The following is a 27,387-nucleotide window of genomic DNA, read 5'->3' as shown; positions in this document are numbered from 1 at the left end:
CTTTACTGCACAATAATTTTCTCTGTAGGAAAATGTTCTTGCAGCACACTGCTAGAAGTCATGTTGCAATGACTGTATAGCCTTATGGTAAAAACAGATCTTTAATTCTATGCAGTGTACAGGTCTGCCAGAGAGCAGAACCACTCATTTCTGGAATACCTACTAGGCACCAAGAAATTGCTTCAATCAGGTACCTGCAGCTCCTGCGGTAACACTTTACCCTGAACAAGCAATTTTTTTCCTATTTGATTTGCATCAGGTCTTACTCCAAGACAAACGCTCAAACTGGGCACCAGAGTTCAAAGAAGTCCTAAGAGACAAAGGATTTCATATATTCAGATCTTGAGAGCAAGATCTGCAGAGTTTGAAACGTGCGGCACGGCGGAGAGAAGCCCAAGCCACCATGTCAACATCTTTCAACAACTTGACATTCTGAATGGCATAGACACTTGGAAAAACAATGATGCAAAACCCCCATAAACTTACAGATCATTTTGTTCAAGGAACCAAACTTCACATTTTGTGAGGGAAGGCAAAGTTACTTAAGTATACGCATCTCCATGGCTAGTTTCAAAATTCAATATATTTCATGTGGCACTAGAAATATTCCAAGACATACACCAGGAAAGCATTTTACTTTCTCATGTTCTACTTTTTTTAACAGCATTATTTCCCTGCAAAATTAGTGGGTTTTATTCACTCTTAAAGTGATTCACTTTCCCCCCTCTATCTCTGTGTAATTTACTCTTCCCCATGCAGCCAGAACCAGGAGGCCTCACAGGGGCAAGCAGACAACTGACAACAGCAGCAGACAGAGGCAAAAGCAAAGTTGCTGAGTTAGAAAAAATAATATGAGTATAAATAGATCCAAGTATATATAACTAACCACCCACACTTCCATGTTAAATAAAAGAATGATCTTTATGTGACCACTTGCCAAATAGATTCTTGTTAGACAATGATTTTTCAGGAGGAAAAAAAAAAAATCAATTAATTGCTCAGTGTAGCATGAGTATTAGCAAGAATTATTTTACAGCTAGATAAAGAAAGAAAGCAGCTTTTTTTTTTTTCTTTCCTTTTTAAAGAGGACAACCATAAGAAGGCAGACTTGGTCCTGCATAATATTACACAGGAGTCTGGAATAACACCCTGCAATGTGTGTGCTAGTCCCACACTACTGCACGTGGTGAATATCTAAACTTGGCAGCAAGTAATTGTGAGTATATTATTACCTGGAGAGAGAGAAGTACTCTGTTGGGTTGAAGAAACCCAAGAACTGAAAAATTATTATTTTTGAAGTGCTGTGATTTGGACTAGACTTTTCATATATCCAGAAGCATCACAGGAAACTCAGTAAGGCAAAACTATCCAAACAAAGTGAAATAAGCAAAAGTGAAGTTGACAGAACTTCCAAAAAGTAGACCAAAAAATCAAAGCAAACCAAACAAGAAGCTCTAATCACTTACATCTGTCCAAGGCTCCAAAAACGGGCACTGTTCTTCTCTACTATTTTTATTCTACATTTTTCTTTTGATTATGAGAACATAATATGTGCAAACTCAGCACACAGATTGTTGAGGTTTTATTAAACATGCTTTTAGAGTTAGTGTCATTTTTACTTTACAAAAGTAATTCCTAAAATAAGCATGATACACAATAAAGTCTCAGTTAGCAGTTATCCGATATTTAGATTTTAAGTGACAACATGTGGCTGCTGTGGTGTGCAAGCGACTAGGAATATCAAAAATGCCAAGTACAATCAAATTTATAAGGTCCACTAGAGACTTTCAAGAACAAAAATGTACTTCCACCCCCCAGCCCCTCTCCCATCCCCCCACATGGAGAGTGTTTCAGTGTTTGGAAAACTGAACACAGTGAGGAGCTGGGTTGCTCCGCTTCACTGTACAGACCTGCCACAAATAATACTTTGATTTCTGTAGGATATCTGCGTATTAAAAGGTCTTTCATGCTTTACTAATGGAAATATCTCTCTGTATGACTATGAAGTAAACATAAATACAGTAAAAATAAAGTTAACTGCTCGCAGGTCCAGGAGTCTGCATGAAAGAACCTTGGAACACAGAGGATTCGTGCTGCTTTTTTGCACATTTGACCTGTAGGGATCCTAAGTCCCATGCCTGAACTCTACTCTAAACCTGTTTTCTGCCTGTACACAGGTTGCACATTTCCCTGTGTGAGTCCTAATGTCCAGTGTGACAGATTCATAAAAGCCTCTGAAAGCCTGATGCTTCCAATATTACTTTGCTTGTCATTGTTTTTGGTCATGCTGAGGAATCAGAGAAAGCATACAGCACAGCAGTCCCTAAGGGAGTGGGGAGAACAGTATTACCAGAAATGGATTTTTAACTTAGAGGAGGATGTCCATACTGTATATGTAAGATTTCCCTGCAGCTGATGAAGGGAGGGGAAGAGAAGAATTAACTTTCTAAACCCAATCTTCATCTTTATTGTCTGTAATATAAGCAAAGGCTCCTTTCCTGACTGCTTAAAAAACTAACCAAACAAAAATGTTTCTTTTTCATTAGGAGAATAAAATGAATGAAGAAATAATTTCCCTCCCACATCCTTTTTTCATCTTTCTTGCCCATCCAAAAAACCCCAACAACGAGACTGTCAGCCAAACAAAACAAAGAATTTACTTTCTCAGTATAATAAATCACCTTTGCTCCTAACCATCCAAATCATAAAAGTCCTACACGCCCTGGATGGCTCAAGTAACCTAGTCTGAGATACCAACCACCTGGCTTTTTATTATTTTTTAAGGAAAAGCTTCCCAGATACCATTTCTATAATTTCAGATGGTCCCAGAGGTTCAAAACTCTCAATAAGCTGTTTTAACAAGAAAATCCTGATAGTCTAATGTCTAGGCCTGTGGATGTCTCAAAACTCAGATATCTAACACATTCTCTATTTGCTGCAGGCATTTATTTTCTTTTACTATCTAGGTCATCAGTTCATGACTAGGGACAAAAGAAATCCGTGGTGAATTTTGACTCAATGAGGAGTTTTCAAATTCCAGTAAGTCCACAGAGTATCTGCGAAAGAACTCTATTCTTCTTCACTTTACTTTTATAACTGAAAGTAGAAATAGGTGTAAAATAAAGCTGACTGTAGAAAAATACATACTTATTTCACATTAAAGTACTTTTCACTACTGCTGGGTGAAACAATAGTGAGAAACCATAGTTATGCATGTCTAATGCCGAACTTTTTAAGTGGTGAGAAGACAAAAACAGCTGAAGCAAAGTGCATCACTGATGCAAAAGAACATTTTTGAAAGTTGTGAGAGAAACTAGAAGGAACAGATACTGTTGTTTGTAGGGTCAAATATGATCAGCAATAACCTGGTTTAAAAATCCAGCAGTTTAATGACCATAGGGAGCCTTTTAATATAATTCAACCTAACACTGAATTATGATGAGTTTTAACTCCAGCACTTTCAGTTACTGTGAAAAAAGTCAATAAATCTGATAACCTCATACAGTAGATTACACTACTACCAGGCATGTTCTTGGGAACACAGGAGGTCAGCTTGGTCCTAAATGCAAAATCTAGTCTCTGTGATAGTCAGCACAAGCCCACAGACCCTGGTGTTCTCCTCAGTCCACAGTTGTTTGACACTGGGCCACCCTTTTACCCTGTGTTACAATGCTCCTTCCCTTTCCCCTAATTCCACAGACCAACGTTATCCTTTGGAGATGATTGTTGAGAAGACATATCACAACAAGTATGAACCAATGCACATTTTACCGTACCAAGCAACCGTGCACAGAAGGTTCAGGGTTAATAACAAGCCATTTAAACCAACTAGAACAATGTTGGGCGTTGAGTATGATCCAAATACTTTAGACTAACAGGTTTTTTCCTTACCATGTTCTTGCAGCAAACATCACGCTGACAGAGAAAGCATCTTGCCCACCAAGCACTTGGGACAGCTCAGCTACGGAGAAGGGTCCTCTACTTTGGCCACAACAACCCCCTGCAGTGCTACAGGCTGGGGGCAGAGTGCTTGGAGAGCAGCCAGGCTGAGAGCGACCTGGGAGTTTGGATTGACAGGAAGCTGAACAGGAGCCAGCAGTGTGCCCAGGTGGCCAAGAAGGCCAATGGTATCCTGGCCTGTACCAGCAATAGTGTGGTCAGCAGGACCAGGGAAGTGATTCTTCCCCTGGACTCAGCACTGGTGAGGCCACACCTCGAGTGCTGTGTCCAGTTCTGGGCCCCTCAGTTCAGGAAGGATATTGAGGTGCTGGAGCAGGTCTAGACAAGAGCAACAAGGCTGGTGAAGGGACTTGAGCACAAGTCCTGTGAGAAGAGGCTGAGGGAGCTGGGGTTGTTCAGCCTGGAGAAGAGGAGGCTCAGGGGAGACCTCATCACTCTCTACAACTCCCTAAAAGGAGGTTGTAGCCAGGTGGGGGTTGGTCTCTTCTCCCAGGCAGCTATCAGTAAGACAAGAGGACATGGTCTTAAGCTGTGCCAGGGGAGGTTTAGGTTGGATATTAGGAAGAAATTCTTTACAGAGAGGTTAATCAGGCATTGGAATGGGCTGCCCAGGAAAGTGGTGGATTCTCCGTCCCTGGAGGTTTTTAAGATGAGACTGGACGTGGCACTTTGTGCCACGGTCTGGTAACCACAGCGGTAGTGGATCAAGAGTTGGTCCCTTCCAACCCAGCTGATTCTAAGAGAATGTCCACACAGGCATTTTCAGGCCATTTGGTTTGGCACATGGAGCCTCCACGCTAAGGCAAGGCTCATTTTGCCCTCACCCTCAGTGCAGCAGAAGCTGTGTGGCCACATTAGCCCCGTGCCGTGCTGGAGCGACCGAGCCTGTCTCTCAGCAGGGCTTATTAGCTCAGGCTTGGCGCCACATTAACCGCTGCCATATGGCTTCTGGTCGGCTCAAAGAGCGAGCTGAACGAGCTCACATCTGCCTGACAAAGTCTGCAGAGCTGTGCTCTTTAGAATGGCAAACCCGAAATAAAAGCTGCGAGGGCAGAATCTTGTAATAGGTCAGGATTTTCAACCCACATTTACTTTGGTGCCTGCTCGTAGAAATACAAGCTCTCGCTATTAAACGGCTGTGGTCAGGGTTGGAAGCTGCTCGTGGATGTGCTGGAGATGAGAAGTTTTGTTTCAAAGAGCTAAGCCTGAAAAATGAAGTGAGTATGGTAAGGCTCCAAGCAGGATGGAAGAAGCGAAAGAGGAAAATGAATACAAAAATAAAAGTCTGTCTGATATTTTCTCCTCTTTATGTTAGCCCAGACTATTAGATTTTTTACAGCCTTCCAAGATGAGCATGGTCCTCTGTAGGAGAAGGTAATGTTTTTCATGGCTCAGCCAAAAACCCCACAAACAATGTACAAAGTGATGCAACAAATGCCAATGAAAGATTAATGTACCAATGAAAAGAGCATGGATAAGCCTATGATAATTAAAAAAAATGACATGGGAAGGAGCAGTGTAGCAGAAGATACCCTGAGAGCTCTTTGTCTGAACAGAGTGGTTATGCAGATGTGGAAACTTGACTGGTTTAGACATGGCAGGGTGTTATGGTTTGAGAGCCTCAAAAATTCAAATCCCTAGTCCAAACCCTTGGACACAGGGCGAGAGGCAGGCAGGCAGTCAGAACTGAGGAGAGAGATGAGAAAGGTGTTCTGATGATAAGGCAGAGGACAGTACAAGTACATGCCAAGATCAGAACAGAAAACAAGGGAGAAACGATCCAGAAGACACAAAGATCTGTGGAATGTGGAGAGAAGAGAGATTTCAGCAGGAGCAACAGGGACCCTGAAACAGAGCTTTAAGTGTGAACACAGAAAAACAATGTCATGGTTTGGAAAAACTAAGGGGGAGAAACAGCAAGATTTAGAGTCATTCTCACTATCCTCTGGGACAGTTGTGTGGTTCCAAATTATTTTTCACAATCTTTTGCATTCTTTCCCCCTTGGGGTGCCAAGTTAACTCACAGCAGCTCCAGCTGTGTCACCAGGGGAAACAATATTAATAACAGAAGAAATATAAAACATTAACGAAAACTACTCTTGATCCTCAAGGAAGCCAGCATTGTAGGGATCAGGAGATGAAGGAAAAAGAGAGGTGAAGTGGGAAGCCAACCCTCCCAGGGAGTGAGAAAAAGAGAGAATAAAGAAAAAGGACTCAGAAGAAAGGAAATTGCTGGGGAGGCAGCAAATACATATTGAGAATCAGAAATAAAAATATACTTCTCCTTCTAACCCTCCAGGGGCATATAGGAAATTGCTGCTTGCCCTTTAATCTGCCCCCAAAAAGAAAAACAATTAAAATGAAATAAAACCCTGAACTGTAAGTCCTTGCTCCCCATCCTCCCCTCACCCCCATTGCTTTGTGTGCTGTGCACTTAGGCCATGATCCTTCATGCAGCTCTCCATAGGACAGACAATGTTACCATTAGAATTACCTCTTCAGGAATATACATTCTTTTGCTGTGTATCTAAAATACATAACTTTGGGAAATTAAGAATTTTAGAGATTAATGACTGACAAATAAATGAAAAAGAGAGGAGGCCAGAAAAGAGAAATGGAGAAGAAAGAAATATGGATAAACATCTTGAATTAATTTGGAGTGGCACCATAACAGTATGGTTTCTGTCAGGAGCATTGCTGCTGTAATGGATTAAGACTGTCACTCCACACAGCATACACCAACAAATTCCATCAGTTTTTGTTTTCCTTCTCTTGATTCACCTCCCCATTGAAATTTTTCCCACTGTAATTTAACTGTGGAAAGAAAGACCCGAATCCTAAACAGGCAATTAGTTTCTGCTTTTTCCACTGTTCCCTTCAATAGAAACAACCCTTTCTCTTCCTTTCTAACTGATAGTCATAGCAATATCTTCCATTTCTTTTTTCTTTCTTCTCATGATCGAGGTCACATTGGGATCACCTATGTAGTTTGAAACTTGCCAAAGCACAATGAAGCTATGACTGGTCTCCACCAAGAAGAATGAATGTAGTTCTCTTTGACAACTCATTAACAAAAAAATTGGGGCAAATAAATAAAACATCTTCCTTGGGATGGTACCATTCAGGAGGTTTTTCTGTCACAGTAGAAGATCAGAGGTTTTTTTTTTTTTTCACATTTCATAAAAAACATTTTCATCACTCACACATGTAAAAATAGCATTGTGTAAGATGTAATAAATGCTTTGCACTTGTGATACTATTTAAGGGCTGGGAAACAAAATGGGAATTGAGAATTTAAGTTACAACCTATCTAAAATAAGAGTGTAAGTCATTCAAAACTGTTGATGTCACATGACAGCCACACAAAAAAGGAATGAAAACCTGTATGCATTATTCATCCTGTAACTTTGATCTTTAAAGCTAAGAAACTTGAACAAGGAAAGATAAATGGCTTCTCAAGCTTTTTCTTTTAAAAATCAAATGAGGATGATTCAGGATAAATGAGAGATAAGAGTTAATACGAAAGAGGGGGAAATTGCAATCACAGTGCTGCACTGGAGTTTCAATGAAAAGGCGTTGCTTTTTGTATTCAATTACAAAGGATTTTTTCTTTAGGTACCAGCATCCTATTTCATGTATATGTAAAAGATTTTACCTATTAAAATTTCATGTTCATGTCTAGCTTTTTTCTTCTACTACCTACACCATGACTTGATGTGAAAAATTAGGTAGCTTTCTGAAGCATGGGCTACTAGTGGTCGTGGGGCAGGAACAGATGCAGCTGTGAAACTCTGACCTCCAAACCTGACTCAAACATCAGTTTGCTCTGGAGCTTATGCAGGATGTGTATACATTCTCCCCTGGGAAAGTATTGATAATTACAGGCACTCTTGACTGCATCCTGATTTTATTGAGGTTTAGTCAATTATGCAGGCATTGCAGCTAAAATACAAGACAAATTGAGAGACAGATCCAAAAGCACATGGAGGTTGCCCTGTCTAGATGGGAGATCTGCAAAATCCTCTTTGAACACTCCGCGCTCCTGAGAGTCTGTAATTACTGCCAGTTTTTGCCTAAAGATATGCTCAAAGGCCCCACCATCTTGGTTAGATTACTGATGTCAGCATTTTATACACAGGCAATTGCATTTGGGATTAACAAAGAAGACAGAGCAGTAAGGCAGCTCCTTGAGGGAGGCTCTGAGCAAGCCTAATGCAGACAGACCCCGCCACGGCTGTCACAAATCATGGCACACCAGCCATTTGCATCCACAGCAGAGCCAGATGAGGAATGCCTTTACATCCCAGCATCCTGCAGGAGAGTTTGCTTATCCAAGTTTCCAAATTGGTACCTCCACACGTGCAGATACCACTAATCAGATGACAGAGCCAGACAGGCTGGATGAACGCAAGCACACGTGGTGAGATGGAGGAAATGGATGGGGAATGAGGTCAACATTTAATGGCAGTGATGTGTGGGAGGAAGGCAGTGGGAACACCATTTGGAAAGTACTGGGAGGTTTCTGGAGTACAACAGGAAGATGGGTGAGAAGTGAATGAAGGCACACTGGATTCACAGGCTTACAAGCAACCAATTGCTAATGGTACTCACAGCCACTGCCGCTCCTGCCGACTGTATCCAGACATGATACATTTGGACAGATCAAACCTAGTGATTACAGCAATCAGCAGAAACTACACTGATTGCACTTCCTCCTCAGCCTGAGGGAATGCAAACTCACAGCTTTTGGCACCAAGGTGACATGTGGCTACATCCTAATGACACTGTGCCGCCATGCAAAAAGATGGCTAGACCAATGGGGCTGGGAGCAGAGCTGTTCCTGGTGAGATACCTAGAAGCCTGGAGTCCTGGCCTAGATCCTCACTCTGAGCAGTGAGTGGGCCTATGAACTTCACAGATGCCAAATGTGTAAACACCACGAGGGGCTGGAAACAGAACCAGGAACTTCCCCACCTCGGGGAGCTCCCTTCTCTCTCACTCACAGACACAACCTTGCATCTCCTTTCTCCACCGTGTCTCAGCTCCGAGAGGAGCATCACACAGCCTCTCCTAGTGCAGACAGATCACTTCAGAAATTGAAAAAATACATCTGAGCTTTACCTTGCCCACAGTGAGAAATTAGAGCTATTCACTGGACTGCAATAAGGAACTCTTTTTCAGCTATATATATTACAGGAGGGATTCTTGATTCCACAGTAATCCCAGGAGAAAAATTAACTAGATGAGTACAAAATCACACTAGTTCTGCTCTGTCCTCATGATAACTGTTTTTCAATTCAATAAATTAAGTGAAAGGTAAGCATTTGCTTCACAGGCAAGACCATCATTCCCGCTTCATTTGTAATATATGGAGAGGGATTAGCCACATCAAGCATATGCTTTTGTACTGTGGTGTAAAGAACACACATCAGAAAAACCATGTTTAGCTCCAATGCACTGAGAAAACTGTTTACAGACAACACATTCAAGAGCTGAAGAAAAACCTTTTTGATGATAATTCTTCATCAGATGCAGTGAGCAGATGTGCACTGAAGAGCCTACACTGAGTCTCACTTGTGCTAACACTGAGCATTACTGGAAGAGCTGTGCTTAAATAAAAGGTCTATTTCTATAATCCCCATCACAGATAGCTGTGCCCATACCCTAACTCTCACTTCTTATTTGTTCCATTCACTAGTTTATAACCTGAAAGACATGCACATTTATTTCTCCTCAAAGCACATTTATTTGCCCTACAAATGGACTAAAACCATGCAAAGACTACTTTGATTTTTATTATCTCACCTATATAAACATATTGATTTCCTTAACTCTACCCAGGAGAAAATAATATTTTCTTTTTATTGCATTCCCGAGGAAGTCGTGCCTTAACTTGTATCTTATTTATCTGCTACTTATGCACATATTTTGCTTTAAACCCTTTGCCAGGAACCAAGCTTCCACCTCTGTTTCTTTAGCCCCCTTAATACTCAGTCTGCCAAGTCCAGTTCCACTGACTCACAGATCAAGTGTCATTGCAGATGAGAAAAAAGCTTCCATATATTAAAAATAAGGTTGCTTCATAGACATATCTTTTTGAAGAAAGTATATATACGAATCAAAAAAGAGATGTCAAGCATCATTCCTTATTCAAAAAAGTACAATCTTAATGTTTATTTTAAATCTCTTGTTAGAAAGGAAAGCATTAATATGAAATGCTTCAAACAGCCTTTGACAGAAAACTCTTAAAATTGCAGTGAGTCGAAGATCAACAGGCCTTTAAGAATTAAAACAACTGGAAATGCTTTAGAAGTGGAGTCATCCAAGTTTTTTCATTGATTAAAGGCCCACTGATATTACACACGTATTGAACACCAACACATATAGTTTCACATTTCCTGATCTGGTAATTTCATGGTTTAAAAAGAGGAAAATAACACAAGTAAATTGTATTGTAGAAATTTACTGCCACTCAGTCAATTTTACCATCAAATGAATGTAGGTGTTTGTTTTAAATACAGACATGTAAATGAGAAAAAAATAATAAAAGGTTGGTTTAACGAAAAAATTAAATCTGTCACTTAAACCCCAGCAATTCATCCTTATTTCAGCTTTTATACCCTTTTAATCTTTCATGTTTCTATTGCTAAACTGAAATAGAAATGCCTTAAAGGAGATAAGTGAACAGAAATGGAATAATTCCAAGTCAGGTTTCAAAATTAATATTTTTTTTCCCCCATCTGCCCTTTAGCAAGTCATCCATTCCAGTTCCCAATCTCCTGTACCCTCTCAGCCACTACAAAGATAATATAGAAGGTTACTGCAAAGCTCTAAAGAAGTACATCTGAATGCATATTTATCCACTTGGCAAGATCCTGCTTCAGCTGTAAGAGGATGCAAATCTGCATTACAATGTAGCTTCAGTCTCTCACCTGTGTGAGAAGGCACCCGTGATATTAATAGTGCTGCTTAAGACAATGCCAGGCAAATATGAAATAAATGGATGCAGTTGAGCTGAGCTATGGCAGCACTGCTAATTTACACCTCTGAAAACATTTGGGTACATGAAACAAGTGTATATATCTACACCTGCATCAAAACTCTTTTCATTTCTTTTTTTTATAGGAGGAGAAACTAGTAACACAGCATAACTCTACCAGATGTCAGGGTAAAAGAATATTATGTAGGTGAGTATTTGATACAATCATCAGAAAAGAAAACCAAACTGAGGGGCTTTATTTCATCCTAAGAACAGTTTTAAGAGTACAGGTGGTACTGCCAGTCAGTGATAGCTACTTTTGTTGTGGGTATGTCTTTGTTCCAGCAGCTGGAAGAGCAGTTTTCATGTATAACAAAAGAAATGTACTTAATAGGAAACACCTGAAAATCCTTCAAGAGAATAAATGATAGCAATAGAAAATGCAAGTTTAGAAAGCACTTCCTGGGGGAAAAAAAAAAAGAAGAAGGTAGTACTGGAATCTTCTCTTTATCTCAGGTCAATTGACTTGTCACGGCGGGAAGGAGATTTGAAAAGGAAATTGCGAGTTCTTAGCAAGTATGATTGGAAGAATTGAGTTAATAGCCAGCAATCAGTATAGGTTTGGTAGGGTACTTAAAAATTTAAATGTATGCATATGCCACAACTGCAGAACGCCTGAGCTTTGTCTTGTTTGCAAAAAACAAATGGAATAACAGGAAATTTAAATCTCAAACAAAAATGGTAATTTTTTACTCAGGTCGCTGGGGTTTAAGTGTATTTCCATTACACATTTCCCTCCTTTCAGTATATAATTGAGATATATAAATGGTATATGCCTCTGATCCTGTTTTACACTTGTAAACCTTCCAGTACCAACAGGATCCTACATATGTGTGCTTTCAGAGGATACAGTTTCTCACCATATGGGAAGATGTTTTGTATCACCACGTTGGCAGCATACAAATGGTTTTTGAACTCCATTTTTTGCTGCCATTTCTGCAAGACATTTAGGTTCATTAGCTTATTGTTTCACATGTCAAACACTAAAAAATGGATGGTTTTCTGATTTGAGATGCTGCTTTATCTTGAATAATCGTGGACCGCATTCAGCAAGTACAGATACAAATGAGTATAGCAACAGCACTAATTAGAAAACAGCTTAATTGGAGATGGCAGGATAAGCCATCACCTCTCTAAAGAAATGTGTCTATATCCCCAACCCCTTTTCAGCCTTTCTCATACAACACCCAACTTTTCTGTATGTATTATTTTCAAAGGAATTGCAAAAGAAGGTCTCACTGAGACTACTACTTGTTTCTCCTTCCAACCGAAGAAGGCAGATATTATAGGTTGCAGAAACTTGTAGGTGGATAAAAGGTAAGAAAATTATAGGACAGTGACGAACATAATGAATTTCATTTCCACAAGCTTCTAATTCCTCTGAGAAAGAGAAGAACATAGGTTTTGCATGGGCCTCTTTAACAAACGAATGCATACCCTGCAATGAAGTAGTATGAGATGAGAGGATACATTCCAAGCTAAATGCAAACTAGCCCTTGCCTGTGAGGCACGGAAAGAACACATCCTCTAAAGTACAGCACAGTGGGATGCCCACATGCTCAAGAGCCTAGTAATTTTAGATCGGTTGATTTTTGTGTTGTTTGCAGAACTTTTTATACTTACTGTAATTCTCTCATCTTTGTCATCTAGAGGGGTCCCATCTTTCTTCCATGATATAGTCGGTTCTGGGTGACCTCTTGGGGGCTGACATTCCATCACTGCAGGTTCACCCACAGCTACCATTACATCTGATGGATTTTGTCTGAAGTCATCCCGTAGAACTGAAAGAATAAAGAAAACGAAGCAAAAAATTACCCAACAACATACCAACAGCACAGAAAAGTGTTTTGTTTTGGCCTTTAATGCTTCCTGTTGTCAGTGAACTTTATATGAACGAACGCATCAGTTAAGGAACATCATTTGGCATCTATAGATGGTCTCTGGTACTTCCACACAGTAACACAGAACACCCATATGCAACTCTTATTTAACTTCCAACATACAAGCCAAGTGACAAGAAAGCTAGAGAGGGACTTTTTACAAGAGCATGTAGTGATAGAAAAAGGGGCAATAGCTTTGAACTGAAAGAGCGCAGGTTCGGATTCAGTACTGGGAAGAAATTCATTACTGGGAAGGTGGTGAGGTGCTGGAACAAGTTGCCCAGAGAGGTTGTGGATGCCCCATCTGTGGCAGTGTTCAAAGCCAGGTTGGATGGAGCTCTGAACAACCTGGACTAGTGGAAGGTGTCCCTGCCCATGGTAGGGGAGTTGGAACTAGATGATCTTTAAGGTCCCTTCGAACCCAAACCATTCTATGAGTCCTCTCACAGTTAAGATGGCACAATTTCTTCTGCTCAGGTAACTTGGGGATAAGCATTGCAGAGATTGCTTTGTGTCCCTTTTTTTTCTGAGATACAAGGTCGCCCTGCCAATAACTCAAAGGTTTGTGGTTAAAGAGTGGTCGTTGGCCTTATGAATTGCACCCATCCCTGAATTTTTGGCAAAAATTAATACATTAACCAAAACTCCCAGTTCTCTGATGACACTACAAGACACTAAACATTTGTCCAGCCTTAGGCAAACTCATCTTTGCAATTTGGCTTGTGTCTTTTTCAAGGAGAAATATTAACAAACTTTACTGATCTCTGGGAGCCATCACTTAGCCTAAGCCAGGACCACATCCTTTAATTGGAAGAAGTCAAGTTTGCTACCTTTACATAGGTTTTTATTTTTGCTACATTAGTAGAATTTGTTCTTTCTCATCATTTCGCCAAGCCCAGGTCTACGAAACTCTAGTTTCCTCCAATCATTCACTATGAATTTTATCAATAGTTGTGTGGTTATTTTTCTTTTCGGGAGAGGAGACATCATACTGTGCTCAGCAGACCACTACACAGGGACACAGTTTAACAGAATAATGGCATTCCTAAGTCTTGCCAAGTAAGTGGCATTAGGTTTAATATAAAAATAACTCAAATGATAACAAATCTAACATCCTAGTTCTCTCTGCTGCTGTTACTCCATACATGCTGAAAAAGGATAACTTAATGGGAAAGCACATTACAATCAAAGGACTCTTAGGATTTTTAGAAAGCTGTTTGTCATTCTTGCTACCTGCAATGGTCTTGTGTCAACAGCAAATAGTGCCAAGAATCTGCAGCAAAAAAATACATCCCTCAAGCCATGGATCACAGATATATGGACATTCACCACTGAATAGAGGTTTGGTTGTTAATGCTGCTTCAAAGTGAGGTGTGATTTACTGTCAACTGTTAAGGAATGTGGTTGTGCTTGGGGATTGGCAGGTACAGCACTACCACCAAAACATTCCTCTCTGTAAGGTCTTTCATGCTGTTAAGACCTTTGAAAATGGTCAGAAGGCAAATGGGGCATCTGCTTTGGGCCAAAGGTACACATTTTCCTCACACCTGATTTCTGCAATGTTATCTCATCCAAAACGAAGGAAGGGAGGAAAAAATTATTTGTAGTTATTTGTTTTGGAGCGTTACTGGCAAATAGCCCTGTCAATAATCAGTAGGACTGTCTTTGATTTTTTCTTCTCAAGTACACATTCTTTACATTCTATCCCCTACCATTTAATAGCTACAGTCACGGGCCTGTGTCTCCAGCTTGCTTCACTGGAATATAATACACAACAGGGAAAGTTCCACGTTGATATAGAAGTGTAGACAAGAATCAAAAGCAATAAATAAAAAATATCTTGCCACTATTATAGGAAAAAGATACAATTTCTGGAAGTAATGAAGAACATCTCTGTACCAACAAGATTTAAATATAGTAGAGATCTCACCAGCCATCATCAGAATTTACTAATCCCTTTCCATACTAAAGCACTGACATTTAAAATATTTCAGTTCAATGACTGAAATTTCTGGATGCCCTGGAATCAGGAGATATTAATGCACTAAAAAAGGATAATAAAGAGTGAAACGTCTGTATCACTTTAATAATACAAACTAATAAAACAGAATGATACGACTTAGTGAAGAAATTATAGGATATTTTCAGTGGAAAGGAACTTCTGGAGGTCATCTAGTCTACAATGAGATGCTATTGGATGAACATATTCTCTTGGACAGACAAGGTCTCCTAAAAAGATCTAGGGTACATGGTTCATTAAAAACAAAACCAACCCAAGAAACAACACAACAAATAAAACATGCACCTACTGCTTCCCATACAAAAGCCTCAGAAAGCATGCTCCATCTAAGGACAAAGAATATGTCTCTCTTGAAAGCAAAATTCAAGGATATTTTCCTAATGTGAACTTGGGGAAAACTCAAAATATTTTCAGCTATAACATCAATTTATTTTACATCTAGAGGAAAGAATGCATTTTCAAAGAGGAGAATGATGTCACTTTCAGTTATTCAGAAAGGTAAGCCAAAAGACCAATCCTTTAGCTCCCCTTCTGCTTTCAAGAAGACTTTATTAACTTTAACCCACATTCTATTACAGCTTCCTTACTATATTCCTCTATATACTGATGCATCAAAATTGGATGCTTCAAGTTATTTTCAGTTATGGAAGCATTAAAATACTACTCACATACACTGAAAACTTTATATACCCTTCTTCCATTTATACTGAATATGGCATTAATAACCAGATGTAATTTCTGGTGCTCCCAAGCAACCCTCAAGCCACCCAGGCACAGTAAATCACACAGTATAAGTGGCTAAGTTGACACTGCTTCTACTGAAGTCAAAGATTTTTTTCTATTTACTTTAATACTTTAGAGACTTGATCTGGCTTTGAACCACTGGTCATAATATTACTACTTTTTTTTTTTCTTCCACTTCTCCAAACTAAAGAATATTAAAGAAGAAGGAACAGAAGTTGCCCTAAGTTATGAAAAAAAGCCCATATATCCAGTTCCCTTTGCCAACAGCACATGAAAGTGCAGAAGAGTTTATTTGCTACGCCACAGTTCTATTGCAGCACAATAAAAAGGGGTGTTTTGACCATGAGTAAGAAGCCTCTTATTACTGCTGAAGTTTGTATCACTTGGATAAATATAAGAGACATACAAAAAAAGCACCCTTAAGTTTTAAAAAAATGAAATCAAGTGATCTTAATAAACCATAATGCTTTTCAAGTCTGAGAGACACCATAAATCTAAGAGGAAAGCACGTCAGATGACTTTAGCACCTCTGAAGCAACAAAGTCCAGTGCTTGCATAATAAAACCAAATTACTTCTGTAATTTCTTCACTCCTTAGTCTTATAATAGCTTTACAAGCACTGTACCTTGTCTGCAAACCAAGACCTTTCACAAATTAACCAGTTCTTAATAGAATGCCTTAGGAGGACATCAAAGGTCCAGACCACAGATACATCAAAACAAGTTTTTTTTTTCTCATTTACTATGAATTATTTTGGCTCTAACATTATATAATGAAATGGTAACAAAATGTAATCCATTAGAGATTACTCCACAGATAGTCATCATGTAATTATTTTTGCAGCTGTAAAGTAGATACATGCTCTGGTTTTCTGTTGGTTTTTTTTTTTTTTTTTTTTTTTTTTTGCCTCAGGCCCTGGCAATCTTGCATGAAGTTATAAATCTACAATTTTCATCCCTTACTGAAAAAAACCTTATTTTTTCCTTTCTGTCCTTCATAGTCAAGGCTCACTGTAAATTGAGAATGCATTTCCTTTTGAAGATATATTGGGAGTATACTTTGCAATCCAGTACAGCAAATGCTTTCTGTCACCAAACGGTCAAATTTCACCACAGGCACCTCTTTTTACACATGTGCAGCAGGAATGAAAACAGATACATTAAGAGGCTGTTTGCTTTTTTCTTTTTTAATAGAATTTCTGTGTAGAATCTTCATAGATATACCATCCCTCCTCTGCCCACCCCACCCTCCCTATTTCTGACAGACCATGGTTAAAGGTTGACATTTCACCTCATACTTTCTAAAATACAAGGAATAATGGTTGTTATCATTGTCATTGCACAGCTAGGACAACTCTATGATCTTGCTGTGTGAACATGCTGAACTAATCAGATTCAACAGCAACTTTTGTAACTCCACTTAAAAGCCAACTGCTCACACAACTACTTCATATCGTGTACTATTCAATCACCTAAACAGTTTTACTTTCCCTGGAGAACCTTTCTCAGAGAAGAAGGGAACTGGCAATCACTTGAGGATAAATTTTTATTGACAAGCCATGTAAGTAGAGACAGCACTTTTTTTTTTGTGTTAACCCTAAGCAAGGCTTTGCCAAACGCAGCACCCACTGTTTTTTTTTCCTTAAGTTCTTTGTTGGCTACTATAAGAAAAGAGTATGAAGTCATTACTGGGTGAAATAGGAGGAAGGTAGGCAGGAGTTTTTTGCCTATATACAGCATAGATAATTAAGAAAGATTATTGTTCCAGTTTATCTTTAAATAACTGTGATTAAAAGAGGTAAAGAAAACACAAGGAAAAATAAACCAACCAGAAAGTTCTAGTCAATACCTGAAAAGAATGAATATTTAAGGAACACACCATTTACCATCACACATTTTGGATATCATGCCTTAACAGGTGGTATCATGCAAGATCTGGAAACAAGAAAATCTCCTGAAAATTTTGATTACAGGTCTATTCTAGTACAGACGGTTCATGCGAGATCAGTTCAAAGCAGTGCACCGGAATACATCCGGGATCCCTAATGAGCCAAGACCTTACAGCCATGGTCACCCAGTGAACAGAGGAAGAGAGGGAAATGAAGGTGTTTGGGGCGCAGTTTCTTAGTCAGACCAAGGCAACCTTAATACATTTCAAATCTTATAAAAGACATCACTCAGACTTGCTTCCCACTGACTCTCCTGCACCCTCCCACACTGTTTTGCAAGCCTACTTGCTAGAGACTGGGGAGACAAAGTATCTCACAACTGGGTAACAGGAGCGATCCCAACAATTTCCACTCTTTCATCATGAAGATCATTGTAATCTTTCTTTGAATAGCAGCACGTGCCTCAAAAATGGGGGAAAAAGGGAAAAAAGTGAAATAAATTCCTCACATTCCTTTAGAAAACAACCAGACCTCAGCTAATGAGCAAGTTTCCACCAGCAAACAAAACTATCCTAACATCAAACGAGCTAAAGCTGAGTAATGCAGCCTTAATGGCCCACTGTCCTGTCTTTTGGCTAATTTTGTTAAAACTCCTGTGTAACAGATCTTAAATTTTTTAAATACCCATCAATTTTATTATTTTAATTCCTGCAAATATATAAAAAGTATTTCCATGCTCCCCTTTTCCTCCCCAACAAAACAGCAGTATTTACAAACAAAGTTTCCACCTAATACTTAATCTGACTAACAAAATATGACGAACGAACAACAAAAATGAGAACTTGCTTTAAAATGCTGTAAGATTAGAAAAACAGAAATAAGATTCAGGTGGTTATATAAATCCTCTAATCCCATGAAGCTGTAATCAAAGAGAAACTAATTATTTCTTAGTCAGGACTGAGCTGTTATTCAAAAGCAGAACTGTTCCTGAAATTTAGGACCAGCAATGATCCCATTACCCACTGAACTTGTAATTCAAATTTAGTGAGACACACCAGACATTTTTGGCATTCAAATATATTATAAGATGGTTGTCAGTTGGAAAACGGCTTCAGACCAGGTGCTTAATTTTAATTACAACTAACTTAAGCATCAGCCAGAATTACAGTACCTTGTTTAAAGACTTTCCTGGCATAAAATTTATACAGATGTCAGGATATAGTTTTTAATACATTCATGCCACTAACAGGAAAGTGTTGGAGCACCTAATTAAGTTAAAAAGAAACAAAAAAAATTGCATGCATTATCAGATTTAAGTCAACATATGTGTTAGCATGGTACAGTTTACACCTTATTAAGTTGTTAACTGGTTTGACCAAAAAACTTGATCATTTACAAATGAGAAATATTCTTTTCAGAAGATACCTCCCTAAAAGTCTCCATGTAGTCATATAAAGTTAAAGGAAAAACTTGTTCCCTAAAAAAAATCCTTTCCTTTCCTTTCTGAACGTGTTAAAATCAGGTTAACACCGGTGTTAACTACAATACATACTCATTAAAATGGAACAGGAGGAGTAGGGCTATAAATAGTCAGAAATTACATTTAACAAGATCACTCATGTAATACAGGCAATAATTTTAGGCAGTGACTGGGTCCAGCAACTGGACTGCAATTGTATTGAATGTTTCAAAGATGTCACACTTCCACAAGGCCTCCAAGAGGCAGGAAGACACAGCCAGTATGTCCAGGGCTCCTCACTTCCATGCTTTCTATTTCTCTTATGTTTCCTACCTTGAGGCACTTTGACCTCTTTCTACCCCTTCCTCAGCCGGACAGAAAGCCGCCTACAGGCAAGCAGATGCCAGTCAGTTCACCATCTCCATCTCTAATACACTTCCAGCCTTCTCTGAGCTTCAATACTTTAGAACCACCAGAACATGGCCAGCTCTCAAACAGCACAGGATATCCCTGACTGCACAGTCTGAGAATTCACACTGAACAGGCTTCCAGACAGAAGAGACTGCTCATTGTGAAGAGACTGATCATAAAGCAATGACCATGACCTGACATCATCACAGCAGAGATCAAGTTTGAATCTTCGGCTAATCATTTGTGACAACATATTTGATGTAATGTATTCACACAGTGCTGTCCTGCTCTACTTCAAACTCTGCCCTTCAGCAAACCTTACTACCTCAAAGCCTGAAGAAACAAAAGTACTTTAAAGTCTAATGTTATTTTTTTGCTTAGTATTCATATGCATTAGCATGAATTAGTTCAGCACCTGACTTGAGTCTATGTAACTGAGCTCACAGCATCATACATATACTTCTCTTTAAGATCTCCTTTAGTTAAAGGAAACAACCATCAAAAACCCACAGAAAAACAACTGTATTTTTTGTACTCTACTACCACTGAGACCAATTAATTTAGTTTAAACAGGTGGTTCATAAACACTTCCTCTATGACGAAGGGTTAATGAATGCAAGAAAGGATTTGAAAAAGTCCTTTCTCTCAGACACTTCAAAAATTTAAGATCTGCCTTTTATTATTATGCTCTTTCTTGTGCTAATATGTCATATTGTCAAAAAATTATTTTTAAACACTTTTAAGATTTTGGTAGACATTGCAAGAGACATACAGAAATTTTAACAGTGATTTAAATTTGGAAGAATAAAGAGCGCTAAAGAATAGCATTATTTAACTTGAATGAAAAACGAATTAATGAGATAATTAGAGACTGAATTGTATACATAGAATGCTTTAAACAATTTTGGGAAGAGTTGTTCAGAAAACCAGTATTGCTACTACCCACCACAGTAACGCAGAATTTCCAGCAGTGGGAAATTGCCGATTTCTCATCAAACATGCAGATCTAATAAAGATTTTACTGAATCTCACACCATATTCTGCTATAAGAATGCTAACAGATTGAAGGTGTCAGGAAGCAGTATGAAGTTCATGTTACATACCTATGTAATTTAGTATTGACATTATTAGTACGGCCTCGCTGATGACACCAGTAAAGAGCACTGATAGTCAAAGCAACAAAGAAACATAGCTTTGTTTTAATGCTGATAAACAGAGCCAAGACACAATTCAAAACTAGTTGAAATAGAGTTAAATACAGGTAATACAAACAGCAGCAGTGAAATTAGATCACACTTCTAAAGTGTTAACAAAATGTAGTGTCTCCATTACTGTATCCTTTAAGTTGTTTGAAAACAGATGCTCTCCAAAGACTTAAGTTTTTCATTGATTGCTTTTCCTCTGCCTGGCAGAAAAGAACTCAGGGTGCTGGCTGACAGCAGCTGAACATGAGCCATCCAGTGTGCCCAGGTGGCCAAGAAGGCCAGTGGCATCCTGGCCTGTACCAGCAATAATGTGGTCAGCAGGACCAGGGAAGTGATTCTTCCCCTGTACTCAGTGCTGGTGAGGCCACACCTCGAGTGCTGTGTCCAGTTCTGGGCCCCTCAGTTCAGGAAGGATATTGAGGTGCTGGAGCATGTTCAGAGAAGGGCAGCAAAGCTGGGGGAGGGTCTGGAGCATGAGTCCTATGAGGAGAGGCTGAGGGAGCTGGGAGTGCTTACCCTGGAGAAAAGAAGGCTCAGGGGGGACCTTATCACTCTCTACAACTACACGGAAAGGAGGTTGTAGACAGGTTAGGGTTGGTCTCTTCTCCCAGGTAACAAGTGACAAGGACAAGAGGAAACGGCCTCAAGTTGCACCAGGGGAAGTTTAGATTGGATATTAGGAAAAAAATTCTTCGCTGAAAGGATGATCAGGCATTGGAACAGGCTGCCCAAGGAAGTGGTAAAGTCACCATTCCTCGAGGTATTTAAAAGACATGCACATGTGGCCCCTGGGGACATGGTTTAGTGGTGGACTTGGCAGTGCTTGGTTAATGGTTGGACTCGGTGATCTTAAAGGTCTTTTTCAACCTAAACCATTTCACAATTCCATACAGCATGATCAAATTAGGGGATGTTCATATCTACTAAGCTCAGTAGTTACCACCTCTGGAAAGGGTCATTCCCTAATACACTCAGCAATTCATGTTAGCAAACAGAAGACCAGCATACTTCTAATCCATTAATGTAGAAGGAAATCAAAGAGTGTTGCACCTGCTAGATTACATCTTTTAAAAGGTGCTGATGACAAATACAAGTCATATGCTTGAATCAAGCAATATACTACACTGAAAAAGCACTTAAGTATTTACGCATTTGGCAATTAAATATGACTGCACATAAAGACTCTAAAATAAACGTATTTATTGTCATTCGTTACTGTCATTAAGAAACTTACAATTGTCAATAGAAAGAAATTCATGTTTAAGGAGCAGGTTGCAAGAAAAAAAGACTTCCAAGCAAAAACCATTGGCTACAAGTTACTGATGATCATTACAAAAATTTATGGAAACCACTCACAAATGTTGATTTTATTTCACTAGTTTAAGATTTGGGCTTTAAGTATTGCCAGGAATCTTACTGGGCGACACAGCTGTCAACCCACAACAATATTTCCATGTGTGGGAAGGAAATTGTAAATGGATTAGATGATGAATTGGGAATCAATTAAATGACCAAATCTGATAAGTCATATAAAGAGTAATTTTAACTCCTGTGAGAAGGGTAACTGACAGGCCTAAGAGAGCATGCTGCAGCACTGGGAAACCTAATTAAACCCTGAAGGATCTGTGATGCCTCAGGCACGCAGCTCTGAGAGTATCCCTTAGGTTGATTGAAAATTGAAAACAGATAAGGAGAAGAGACCTAATTATTAATTTGACTGACTGTGTAGAAAACGCGATCCCTCTCAATGCCTTCCATGTATTACACTCTAGGACAAGGAATTTACTACCTGTAAGTAAGAATTTATCTCCTGGAAGGATAGATTCAATGGTACAGACTGCAGAGACAATTTCCCTTCGCTTACCCTAAATATTTATGGGTATTTGCTTTGTTTTTTTTTCATCATCATCATTAATATTAGTAGTATTAGTAACAGTAGTAGTATTCATTTCATTTAGAGTTTTGGGGTTATTCAAATAATGCTGGATTACAGACAATATTTTCAGCATGACTAACACAGTGAATTTCTAAATTTATGGACACAAACCAAGGGGTTTTAGACACAACACAGCTCACCCAAGAACTACATCTTTCAGACATCATACATTAATTTTCCCTAGGCAAAGAAGGGTTTGTGTCTTTAAATCCAAGGATTTGGCTGCAGTCTGTAAATAAAGATTTTTCTTTGTACACTTTGAATCAAGGCTCTGGTGTTCAGTTTGCAATGAACTGTTGGCTGCAATGGCCTTCCTAGAAAGCAGATTATAATGGAGAAAAAGAAGCAGATTAAGAGGCTGCAGCGAGATCTTGTCTTGGCCCTCCAAATTAAAGCATAAAGAGATAATTGAAATGAGAGACAGATGGACCAAAAAAAGAAAGAAAAAACGTGAAAAGACACTTCACCAAAACTCCAGTGTTTTCCTTAACTACTTACCAAACCTTATCTCATGAGCAGAATAGGGTTCCCTTTCACAAAAGAAGACAAGAACCAACCCAGAAATGCCACTGTCCTGTAACTCAGGATTCCAGGGGAAAAAAATAAAGGAAGAAATACAGGTAGCAAGGACATAAAGCAAACATTTAGCCAATTTTCAACCAGAGGTTAAAGCTAGGATGTTATGGCACTGGCAAATGGAGCCAGATTGCAACTGATTTAAAAGGTGTTGCTCTTAAATAGCAAGCTATGCTGGCTTGAGTTGTGTAAAACTGACTCTCTTCCTCTAGTTTTTAAGCGAAAAATCTCTCAGTAGGTCAGATCTAAAGAAACCTCATTTATCTTTACCTGTATTGTTAAAACAAAAGAAGTGACTACTCCAGAGACTTGTCAACGAAATTGTGGCAGCACTGTTCCTGTAGTGCAGGAAAGACTTAAATGGCTGATGCTTGTACATTTGCTAATAATCATCCTTTCACGCTCAAGAAAAAAGCTTTCCAGAGACATTTTCAAAGAAATAGATTCACATGCCTGTGATAAGGTTTCTGCAGTGTGCATAGCCCTAAATCTGCATAGGTACGATGTTAGTGTTTCGCTCAAGGTCCTGTCTCAACACAGCAATTTTATCCATGTCCTTCTGCTTAGCATTCAAATCCTAGGGTGTTATAACTGCACTACTACCATCAATGCTTTTTGAAAGGACTCTATTTCCATGAAAAAATCACCATTATGCTGTTGAAGTGGTTGAAAAATATGACATTTTAATATCAGAGAATATACAGTATCATTATCGCACTTGAAGAGCGAAGTTCCTTCTTTAATATTCTGGAAAATTGTATTCCCCCATTACACGTGAGGTCAAGCCTGAACCATCAGTCAGAAGGGGCGAGATGCAGAAACTTTATATGGCTGAGTGGCTAATTCTAAATAACAGCAGAGCTAACAACAGCATTTGTTGGCACCACACACTACAGCAAGGCCACACTGCTCAAAAACGTTGCTGAACTATTGCATAAATTTTTATTGTGTTCTGTTGTTCTCTTATTGTACACAATTTTATTCTCTTGAAAGGATCAGCAGAACACAGAGTTCCACTCTCTTTTTTCCTCTCTCCAGACTGCTATACAGCAGGACATACCTGAGTTAGATAGTAGATGTTTTGTTAATTATACTCTGCATGTCCAAATACATGAATATATAATCCTTAGAATAATGTTATATTGGTTTTTCCCTCCTAAAAGACTTAAGATGTAAATTGATAAGAGATTGCCATTGTAGACATGGATAAACCTTTTCAAAATTACATTTATACCAAATATCATATACTTTCCAAATTACTTCTGCCGGTTTTGGAAAACAATGCAAGAAATCTCCTCAGGGGAAAATGGCAGACAGATTTACACAGAGGTCATATAGAAATACAGTCTTCATCTAATTCAATTAACTGCTTTCAGTTAGATCCCAAATGGCACAAGGCAAACCTTTGTTCTATTTCAGGCATATTCTAAGAAATGAGTCATTCTACTTTCTCACTATAAAGAAGCATGGCAAAATACCATACACTCAATTTTTTTACTGTTCAGAATTTGAGAAATCTCAAGACAGACATCTTCATGATTTATAACAATAGCTCATCATTGAGAAAACATCTGAAGGCTTCAAATACTGTAAAATTCCACAAAGAGCATTACAAAAAGTAGCAAAGTTAAAAGCTACAACAATGAAAAATGGTTTTGTAAGCAAAGGGACACACCAAGTTCACCAAGCTGGAACTGTGAATTGCAGCTCTTGGAGATTTATATGTTACTGTAAATGGCAAGACAGTAAAATCATACAGAAAAGTACTTCTGCATTTGGACTCTTATTCTGGCTTCAATCCCAATGAGATAGTCAAAGGCAACATGCCAACTGATCGGTATGTTAGTATTTAATGTGCAATAAGTGCTACTGAGTAAAAATCAGAGAAACATTGCCTGTTAGCAGAGTCTGCCGTATTGCTGGCAGGAAGGAGTGCATGAAGTTCTGGATCACCCCATGTGGTAAGACAGCAGCCAGAAGTCTGATTCAGAATTAACAAAAGGAAACAGAGGGCGATGCTCAGCATGAACACAAATGCACATAAAGCCAGGCAGATTTCATTACTGGAGATTTTAATTTTGATTAAACGCTTCCTTTTATATCAGGTCGCATTCATTGTTTTCTACCCTGTGTTTTCATTAATGCTTTAATACACACAGAACATTAAGCTGCATAACTTCAGTCTTGCAGCTAAAGATAGCATCTTTAATAACAGCTACAGAAGAGATGCTGGCATCCATCGCTGCCCAACTCAGCAAAGCTTTGAGGCACCCTGGGGTGGTGGGGGCTTTGTGGCATCTGCACTCCCCACCAAAGGAAAAGGAAAGTGGGTGACTGTAATGTTAACTTGGACTGTTTGGAATAGGAACTTTTAAATGCACCTGGGACAAAACAAGCCAACGTGACAGAAGTGGTTGTGAAGGTCAAAAAGGATCGAGGCAGTGAGTGCATTTTGGGGAAATGCTGGTTTTGCCTTTGTTTTAAAGCCTGTGAGGCCACAGTACAGTGTAACTTCTTCATAACTCCCCAGGAAAATACTGGGGTAAAGAAACTGTAACATGGTCTTTCAGCAATTTGACTGTTGTCTTTTTTTGCCCCTCCTTTTTGGTATTTCTACTTACTAATGACGAAAGTTTGGACAAAATTCAACAGACCAAGCTTTTTTTTTAATTCCATACGAGTTGGCGTAGCATTAGGAGAAATACCTATGCTTGATGTCCCTTGCCCTTACAAACCTCAACTGTGGAGTGCCATGAGACAATCTACAAAGACCTACCAACTGTGTTAATTCCATTCCTACCCATCCTGAGCAGCCCACACAGGTTAATGTCCTGGTAAACAACAAGACTCTTTAGATTTCCATTAAGAATTGTTATAGAGAGAAAAAGCAAAGGTGGTATTGAGACCAAGATTCTTCTATTTCTTCACAAACTCTGAATAAATTTTCAAGTTGGTTCAGTGGTCTCATTCTTTTCTGTATGTTTAAGCACAAAAAGTAAGCTTGAAAACATTATAAGACTCGATCAAGACTATCAGTAGATGCAGAAAAAATATATTTTCAGGACAATTTAAAAAAGTAAATACATTGCTATTAATTTTGCCAAACAGGGTATTTAGAAGCCACTGAACTTGTACGATAAAAGCTACCGGTATCTTCTAATAATTCATTCAGAAACAACTGAGTTAAGGGGGAAAAAAACAATCTCAAAACAGTAGCTGGATTGCCAAAATCCTTACACTTGTTTTTCTAATATACTGTGACAATATGTTTTTGGTGTTACAGGACTTTCCAGTGGGATGCTGATTACTTTCATTGTTAGACACTTTAAAATTTACTGGTGAATGGCACTGCTGGGATTATTTACTGCAACTCATTATTCTTGGTGTCTTTAGTGCAAAAGAACATAGGCTTCAGCACTCTACTTCTGGTTTTCCATCCTAGCTAGTTAGTTGGCATAGGAAGCTGTACCAGGCACATCAGATTTTCAATTAATTTGTTAGGTTTCTGGTATGCATATTTATATAGGCTTCAAGCAAACACACAAAAGAAATGAAAAATTAAATTCAGCTTCTCTTCACTTTCCTTCCAAACAGAGCAAAAAACAAACTCAAAAGCAAAATGAAGTTTCTCTGTGGATATGCCTGCCATGTCAGTACTTGAGTTTGGACCAGCCCAGCACTGTGAGTGAGATCTCCAAATCTTCTCCACCAACCAGGCTTTGATTCATATCTTGTGATGGGGCCTAATTATTTGAAGGGTTACGGATGGAACTAGACCTGAAGATGAACACCAGGTTCCAATGGATGTTCAGGTAACAGACCAAACTGGAGCCTTTATGAAATGTGCACAGTGTGGACAACACTTCTCAGGCCAACTGCTTCCCTCTAAAAATACCCTTCTATTGGCTTGTACTATTTACAACTACTTGCTGTACACATAGTGAACATGCAGCAGGGCTGAGAACAACTGATATCACAAAAAATCCTCATTAATATCAACTATAGCAATCTTAGAAGTGTCAGATAAGTTTTAAGTTCACATAACAGGGGTTTTTTTCAGTGTATGTTAATTTATTAGACTTTGGGTAGTGATTACAAAACTAACCAGGAGGAAGAGGGCTAACAGAAATAATATTACATATATACAAACACATTGAATCAATGTACTTGGTCTAAAAAAGGGAACCCTTAAGAGTATGAGTAACCAGTAAAAATAAAGAAAGTGCTTTTACCAGTTATCAGAAGCAAGAAATGCCACTAGCATTTATT

At 38.9% G+C, this 27,387-nt stretch overlaps 1 protein-coding gene across 4 annotated transcripts in view; it reads right to left on the bottom strand.

Moving 5' to 3' along the window:
- Positions 1-27,387, bottom strand: part of ROBO1 (roundabout guidance receptor 1) — a 715,278-nt gene that overhangs the window by 100,438 nt on the left and 587,453 nt on the right. For all 4 annotated transcript variants that reach the window (XM_027710067.2, XM_039387924.1, XM_039387925.1 and 1 more), the window contains one exon: positions 12,623-12,780. In XM_027710067.2, coding sequence (XP_027565868.1) covers positions 12,623-12,780 — 158 coding nt within the window. The remainder of the gene's footprint in view (positions 1-12,622; positions 12,781-27,387) is intronic.

This window comes from Pipra filicauda, unplaced genomic scaffold (genome assembly GCF_003945595.2).
Source record: "Pipra filicauda isolate LSUMZ 115617 unplaced genomic scaffold, ASM394559v2 scaffold59_size3379749_pilon, whole genome shotgun sequence".
In the NCBI taxonomy this organism is placed as follows: domain Eukaryota; kingdom Metazoa; phylum Chordata; class Aves; order Passeriformes; family Pipridae; genus Pipra; species Pipra filicauda.
This window is presented reverse-complemented; position numbering and strand designations above follow the sequence as displayed.